General features: G+C 46.8%; 1 protein-coding gene across 1 annotated transcript; it reads right to left on the bottom strand.

Moving 5' to 3' along the window:
- Positions 1-4,343: 4,343 nt before the first annotated feature.
- Positions 4,344-7,913, bottom strand: LOC124656683 (transient receptor potential cation channel subfamily A member 1-like). The gene is made up of 2 exons (XM_047195387.1): positions 7,589-7,913; positions 4,344-4,849 (listed from the first exon to the last, which is right to left on the bottom strand). The coding sequence occupies exons 1-2, from the start codon at positions 7,911-7,913 to the stop codon at positions 4,344-4,346; spliced, it is 831 nt and encodes a 276-aa protein (XP_047051343.1).
- Positions 7,914-8,333: the final 420 nt, after the last annotated feature.

Here is an 8,333-nt window from a genome sequence, read left to right as displayed (position 1 = left end):
GTCACACGTTCGGTGTTGATGACGACGTCCTTATCCCCGTTCCAGCAGGCAGCGGAAGTAGTAGATCCTCCTCGGAATCCCGGCAGCACGACGGCGTGGTGGCAGTGGTGGTGGAGATCTCCGACAGGGCTTCGCCTAAGCTATGTGGGAGAGAGAGGTAGGAGGGAACCGCTAGGGTTTGGGAGAGGGGGCGCCGGCTAGGGCAGCCTTGAGGGGGTGCAGCCATGGTGGTGTTGATGTGGCCGGCCAGCCCCTCCTCTCCCCTCTTTATATAGGTGGAAGCCCCAAGGGTTAGGTCAAAAGTCTCCGAATAAGACCCCAACATAAACCTTCCATATGACTAAACCTAGGGGGAGTGGAACTCCCCCCTTTCCTTTGGTGGGGTGGCCGGCCACCATGGGGAGGAGTCCACTTGGGACTCCTCCTCCCTTTAGGCTGGCCGGCCAAGGTGGGTGGAGTCCCTCTGGGACTCCACCTTCCATGCCGATTTATTCCGGACTCTTCTAGAACCTTCCTGAAAAAATACCGGATCATTTTCAAACCTAGAAAATGACTTCCTATATATGAATCTTATTCTCCGGACCATTCCGGACCTCCTCGTGATGTCCTGGATCCCATCCGAGACTCCGAACAAAATTTCGAACTCCATTCCATATTTCCATATCTACTTAAACGACATCAAACCTTTAAGTGTGTCACCCTACGGTTCGCGAACTATGTAGACATGGTTGAGACTTCTCTCCGACCAATAACCAATAGCGGGATCTGGAGATCCATAATGGCTCCCACATATTCAACGATGACTTTAGTGATCGACTGAACCATTTACATACGATACCGATTCCCTTTGTCACACGATATTTTACTTGTTCGAAGTTTGATCATCGGTATCTCTATACCTCGTTCAACCTCGTCTCATGACAAGTACTCTTTACTCGTACCGTGGTATGTGGTCTCTTTATGAACCATTCATATGCTTGCAAGCTATTAGACGACATTCCACCGAGAGGGCCCAGAGTATATCTATCCATCATCGGGATGGACAAATCCCACTGTTGATCCATATGCCTCAACTCATACTTTCCGGATACTTAATCCCATCTTTATAACCACCCATTTACGCAGTGGCGTTTGATGTAATCAAAGTACCTTTCCGGTATAAGTGATTTACATGATCTTATGGTCGAAAGGACTAGGTAACTATGTATCGAAAGCTTATAGCAAATAACTTAATGACGTGATCTTATGCTACGCTTAATTGGGTGTGTCCATTACATCATTCATACAATGATATAACCTTGTTATTAATAACATCCAATGTTCATGATTATGAAACTAATCATCCATTAATCAACAAGCTAGTTAAGAGGCATACTAGGGACTCTTTGTTGTTCACATAACACACATGTATCAATGTTTCGGTTAATACAATTATAGCATGGTATGTAAACATTATCATAAACACAAAGATATATTATAATAACCATTTTATTATTGCCTCTTGGGCATATCTCCAACAGATAGAAAAGAAAGGCAAGAGCAATGCTGCAAGGATGAACAAGAAGCGCAAGGAGATGTTGTTCAAGCCTGGTGATATGGTCTGGGTACATTTTCGCAAGGATAGGTTCCCGAAGCTGCGGAAGTCCAAGTTGCTTCCTCGTGGTGCTGGTCCTTCCAAAGTGCTTGCCAAGATCAATGATAATGCATACTCGATAGATCTCCACTTGATGAGTTTGGTGTCAGTAATTCTTTCAATGTTGCTGATTTGACACCATATGATGGAGAAGACCTTGGAGCGTTGAGGTCGACGCCTTTTGAAGGGGGGGAGATGATGAGGACATCCCTACCTCACTACTACCTCCGTCATTGCAAGATGAAGATGATGCTGCTGTGAAGCTCAAGTCCAATGAAGTCAGGATTGGACCTATTACAAGGGCTCGTGCGAAGCTACTTAAACAATAGGTGAACTTGTTCCTAAACGATACTTTGATTGATGAGAACTTTATACTGCCTAAGTCTTGTTACTTATGTATGATCAGATATGAAGAGGAGACACGCATCGCACGAGGAGGAGAGGAGCAGCTGGACGTGAAGATGGACGTGAAGCTAGACATGGAGCTGGACATGAAGATATTCCATGGATGCGCGAGGGAGGAGCGGGAGGCATGCGCGAGAGAGGAAGACGAAGTCCAGGCCGGCCCAGCATCCGGTCAGACCGGCCGCCACGCCGGCGCGCCCGGTCCCTGGCCCGGTCCGACCGGGCAGCACGCCGGATCCAACCCGGCGCTAACCGGACGCCCCGCTGATGCCAACCGGGCGGGTTACTGCGCGACACTGCCAGCCCCCGGTCAACACCCGGTCCCTGGCCCGGTTTGAACCGGACCACCCGGTCCCAGGCCCGGTCGACCGGCCCCCTGACCGGCCGAGTCCGAGTCTGTCTCGACCAGATCTATTCTGGGTCGGTTATTTTCGTACTTTTTCAACCTGAGGTCGTCCCGGACGCCTATATAAGTGCCCAGGACGCCCCCAAAGTTGCTTTAGACCACGTTTAAGATAAACCCTAGTTCTTAGTTGTTTGCTCTGCAAAACTATTGAATCACCTACACCATATTGCTTGATTTGGTGTAGATCTGAAAGTCTTGTGTGATCTGATGTTCCATTGAGAATTAGAAGGTTGCAACTTACCGCTTCGTGGTCGGCGGCTACGTGCGCAAGTGTGTGGAGTTGCGAATATCTTGCAGGGTTGAGAGCTGTTGCATTGGCGACAGGGACCAATCGAGAGATCTCGTTGCGTCATACAAGTTATCATCCACTTCATCAAGTTATCTCTGTTGTGTTCATCCCGTGATCATCATCACCACCGTTGCTTACTGAGAAGATCGGGCCACCCCTTATCAACTTTTCTCTTTTCTATTTTTCTATTTATCCTATGATTTTCAGTGGGACCCACACATTGACCTGCGCTCGAGCCTGAGCAAGCCGAGGCCTGCTCGCCGGCGGCGGAGCTCGTCCCGTCAGCTCCTGGCCGGACCTCTCCCGTGCCTGCCCTGGATGGCGCTCGCCCCGCGTGCCACCTTGTCGGAGCTCACCAGGGAAGGAAGGGGACAGAGGTTGGGGGGCCCAGTGGACTCCCGCAGCGGCATCGTGGCCTCTCGTTGGCCGAGGAGGAGAGGAGGGCGCGCCTGTCGAAGAGGAGCCAGCAGCGGCCATCCCGCGTGCCCAACGGCAACGCCATGCTCCTAGCGGGGCGACGGCGATGCCCGTGCTCGCAAATCGATGGCGGCGCTCGTGCTGCAGATCGACGGCGGCCCTCGTGCTGCAGATCGACAGTGGCGCAGTGCTCGCAGATCCTGCCTCCCCCGCCCCTGAGCATACGCCCTAGCGGCCTCTCGTCTCGCTTGGCATCGCCTCCACCAACGGCGCGACGGAGCAGCGACTGGGAGAAGGAGCGGATGAAGTTACAAGAGTGGCGGGGGCGAGCTCGTCTATGGCGTGGGGACTGTAATTTGTCGCCGAGGAGTGGCGGCGGCGTTGCCGGTGGAGCAGTATACTCCCCATGGATAGAGAAGAAGGGGTCGGGGTGGGGGAGAGAAGAGATAGAGTTTAGTGTTTTTTTTGCAAAGTGCACATGCCACCAGCTTGGCAGCAGGACCCACATGTCAGTTTGGTCATTAAACCACTGTTAGACACGAATCAATGCTATCTGTTACGTGTTACCTGTAGACAGGTGGTTTTTAAAAATAAAAAATCGAATAGTGGTGGCTTTTTGAAACCATTGCCTGTAATGTGGTGATTTTTTGTAATTTTCTCTATGATGTTGGACGAATTAGAAAAAATGTTAGATGTATTAATTTATTTGGTTAAAGACTGTGACATGATTCTTAACATAGGGTATTCTTTTTCCTACATGGGCACACTCAGATTGTTGCAATTTGTTTACCACACGTCATTAGTTTTTACGGCGTCTCGGAGAAATGTTACACGCATGCAAGTGCAGTCAAATTTTGCTACAGAAAAATCAAGATTTGTACATGCGTCTAGTTTATGACATACTCCGCATATAGGTCAGTCTGTCAATGCAAACACCAAGCAGTCACGTGTGGTAGAGAAGTCACGCGTGAAGTATTTAATAACCCAAACTGAAAGCGAGTCACTCACATCTCTCAAATAAAAAGAAGGAAACCAATGTTTGTAATAATCGTGTTTATGCGGCGAGACCAAATAGACCCAGGCGCGGGATCAGCCGGCTGCCCTAGCTAGAGCGTGCACCATGAATAAATGTCTGACGGCAAAACTTTTTTAAAAAAAAGAGAAAAAGGTGATCAAGTGCATCGCAGCAACTTTTAAGCAAAGTACTGCATGAAAGTATAAACTTCTTCAAGGAAAAGTAAAGTACCTGTGTCCCTCATGACTGATACATGAAGCGCATTTTGTCCATCTGGTCCAGAGTACGACAACTGGTTGTCTTCATCATGGAGTATGATTGCAATATGGTATTGCTCTAGGAAGATAGCCAAGTAGAGTGGTGACATCCCTGCACTCGGAACACGAGCCAGCTGGGAATCCTCCGTCAGTAGCAATATAACCATATCTTTGTTCTTCTTACGGATTGCATCATGCAATGCCGTCTCCCCGCACATGTTTTGCTTTCTTAGAAAAGACTCGACTCTGTCACTGCCGCCGTCCTCGCCTTTTGATAACTCCAGAAGACAATGCACCATCTCCCTACTACCTGACCGGGCAGCAAAGTGTAGTGGCGTGTCACCCAAGTTGTTGGGCTTATCCAACAAGTGTTTGGCCTTGTTATACACCACACGCGCGCAGTCTAAGTTTTCCCTCGATGAATATCCTGCCAAACAGATATGGTAAAACGTTATGGGAATTGGGAAGCGGGTGCTGTAAATCACTAGTGAAGTTGTGTTTTTCGCTTACTCAGTTTAAATTCTATAAAACACTAATCGGGATAAGAAGAAACTCACACTAGTAGGCATTTAGTGCAAATCGCACCAACATCCAAAAACTAACCAGAAAAAAAAACTGACATAAAAGGAGAGTTCTCCTCCTCTACAACCCCTACACCAAACTCACTTTGAGCTCTTGGATAATTAGTCAATTAATTCAGTAATAAATTATGAGCCATCTTAAGCCCATATCTAAACCCAGTATACTCATGTATGGGTATCCCATATACCACATAGAGTTTTCACGATCTCATCTCTCCCCATTGCTCATGTTGCCCTGACGATACGGTCCGTCGCCACCATGATCTCATCTCTCCTCATCACCGGCGATACAATCGTGAGTTAATCCCGCGTTGAGGCCGGCCGCTCTTCCTTCCTCCTTGTCAACGGTTATGACCAAGCGACCGCCCAAACACTGGCCAAATCGTTCACAAGACAGTCCGACCTATGAAGAAACACACAAAAATTTGGCAGTCTATCCAGCCAGTGGCGAATCCAGCCCATTTTTTTTAGGGTGGGGCACATCTGGGCTGGGCTTTTTTATTTTTTCCCCTAATTTCTATATAAAACATATGGACTGGGCTAAATCTTAAGATGAAGCCCGCCCCACCCTTCCACCCTGTTGGCTCCGCCACTGTATCCAGCCAAGAGGACGGAAGACAGTCTGACGCTTGTTGAACAAACTGTCAAAAAGGGAGCCAAGCAATCTAGCTAGCCTCGAGCTAGACAGTCTGGCTAGTATAGAGACACACTGCGTTGTCATCCTTCACACACCACACCTACGAGGACTTCTCGGGGCTCCTGCTGGCCTGCACCGCCTTGTAGTGCCTCGTGGCTAGCAAGTACTATACCGTCTTGTGGTGGCCCCAGCCAGGTGGCCATAGCTGCCACCGCCCAGCAAAGTCGTCGCCATGAGCCGACAACGCGTACATATACTACCTCCGTTCCAAGAAATAAGGCGCACACGTATTTCAAGACGAACTTTGATCATAAAAATTAAGCAACAAAATCTTGATTATATTATATGTACTTAGTATCGTTGGATTCGTATTGAAAAACACTTTGTAATGATGTTAATTACATACAAATAATCTTTATATATTTGAAGTAATTCTTAGTCAAACGAAAAGCACGTAAAACGAGAGCGCCTTAATCCTTGAATTGGAGATACTACTCCTACTTGAACATATGCTACATATTTGTATAAATAACACTACGGAAAACATCACTGTGCCGATGGCCAGATCATGTATGCCGACGGCTTTTTATACGGGCCATCAACACAGGATTCGAACAAAAAAAGGCAACATGTGCCGACAGCCACCGTCGCACAAAATAGGGGTTTTCTGAGGGAACGGCCCAACGGTGGCCGTCGGCACTTTTTTTTCTCAATCTAGCCCTATGCCGAAGGCTTGGCCATCGGCACAAGCAGTGCGCTTTTTTTCTCCACGCACCCCTCCAACATCGTCTTTTTAGTTTTCAAAAAAATATAAGAAAATGTTAGGAAACTCAAAAAATAAAATCTTAAGATGACCATGTATTATGTGATCTAGTTGTTAGGAAAAATAACAAACATGAATTTCCATATATTATGCAAAATGACATCATCTTTCGGCAAAATGGGATTTCTAGTTGCAAACGACCTCCGATGAAAATGTTTGTATATTAAAATATATCTACACAAAATTTTCAATCCGATTTCAGCAACCTACGGCCGTTTAGCCAACATTTAGATTTCCAAAAATCGAAAAGGAAACATGAGTTTTTTCAGCTTTAAATTTTGATGAAAAAAATAATAAAAAATACAAATTTATTTTATTTTATTGTTTCAGAATTTATTATTACTTATGTATTGTTCTTTATTCAAATAATTTTTTGAAATTCAAATAATAAAAAAATATAATGTCTTGGCTCAAGCGTTAATAGGATTGATAGGATACTATTGTCAACAAAGAAGAATTTCTCATCTAGCTCATTCGAAAGGAACAAACAAGTTAACTGATTCGGAAGTTCGAGACTATTAATAAGTAATTAGATGTAATAGTATTAAGCATGGGTAGATAGATTAAACTGTCAAACAATTCAAACATTATTTTTTTTGGAAAATAATTAAAAAAAATGCAGAGGAGCTTCCACGGGCTAACGGCCATTCGGCTTCTACCGGGCCCTCCCAAGGGCTGTGCCGATGGCCAAATGGGCTGGGCCAAGAACCTGTTGGGCAGACCGGAGTTGTGCTGACAGGCACCGTCGGTACATGCTACGCCGACGGGGCCGTCGGTATTTTGACTGGTTTCCATAGTGTAAGTTGGGCCATACAGATTTTCTACAAGGCTATTTATACCTTTTAGTTATCTAAAAGACCATCATACCCTCATTTATGAAGTGGTACCGAGTGATTTTAGTGGTCTTTGTGTTTTACTTTATCGTAATTTGGAGGGAGATGGTTTTACCGGAGCAATCTCAGCTGTCTTTTTGTGTCTGTCTGACTTTGAGAAGGAGAGGAGTGTAAGGGAGCAAAGACAAAATGAAAACAAGAAATGTAGTCCTCCCCCCTCCCAGTCGCAGCCAATACATGTGATATATGTCTAGTTTAAATCCAATCAATTAAATAGGGGCAGAGGGAGTACCAGATTTTGCTACCACATGAAGGGCCGTGTCCCCAAGAGGTGTGACTCCCTCTAGGAGCGACTCTGCAGAGGGCGCGGCTGGCTGATCACTAGCACCTTCTTGATGTTGCACGTCCGAGCTTCCGCTGGTGATGGTGCTTCCGTCTGGCACCTCGACAACGACCTGAGGTGCCACCGGCGTCGGGCAGACATGGTTCAGGAGAGTCCTTAGCGCCTGGCAGTCACCCATGCTCACAGCCATTAGAAGCGAGGGATCCATGACTACTGGAGCCAGAGCGGGAGCGCTGGCATCCTCGCCGGCAGCGGCAGGGTTGATCGACTCCATCACCCAAAGCCGGCCGCAGCTAAGGTGGAACTTAGGCTGGAATATTGGTGACCTACAGGAACACTCTCCTACCGTACCGGCAGTCTTCTAGTGATATGGACATCCAATCGAATCCTTAAACTCTTGCATATGGGAAAAGATCGCGTGTTTCCGAGGCAACGAACTGGATCTCTTAAAGAAAGGGAACACTCACTTGCTGGTTGCACCCAAAGCCGTCTCCCGCTTGGTTCTCACCATCTCGAATAACTAACGCATTCTCCCTTTATGCTTTGAGTCGGCCAAGCAGCCAGCTGCTGTATCCGTGTCTGCCTAATTTATCAAGGTTTTGGTTGTAACCCAGCACTGCGGTAAATGGGCTTACCGGTCAAAATATTACGATAAATTTTGATTTTTTAAAAATTTGAACACCCAAACCAAGCT

Source organism: Lolium rigidum, chromosome 5 (assembly GCF_022539505.1).
Source record: "Lolium rigidum isolate FL_2022 chromosome 5, APGP_CSIRO_Lrig_0.1, whole genome shotgun sequence".
Classification (NCBI taxonomy): domain Eukaryota; kingdom Viridiplantae; phylum Streptophyta; class Magnoliopsida; order Poales; family Poaceae; genus Lolium; species Lolium rigidum.
Note: the sequence above shows the minus strand (reverse complement) of the source record. Positions and strands in the feature narration are given on the sequence as shown.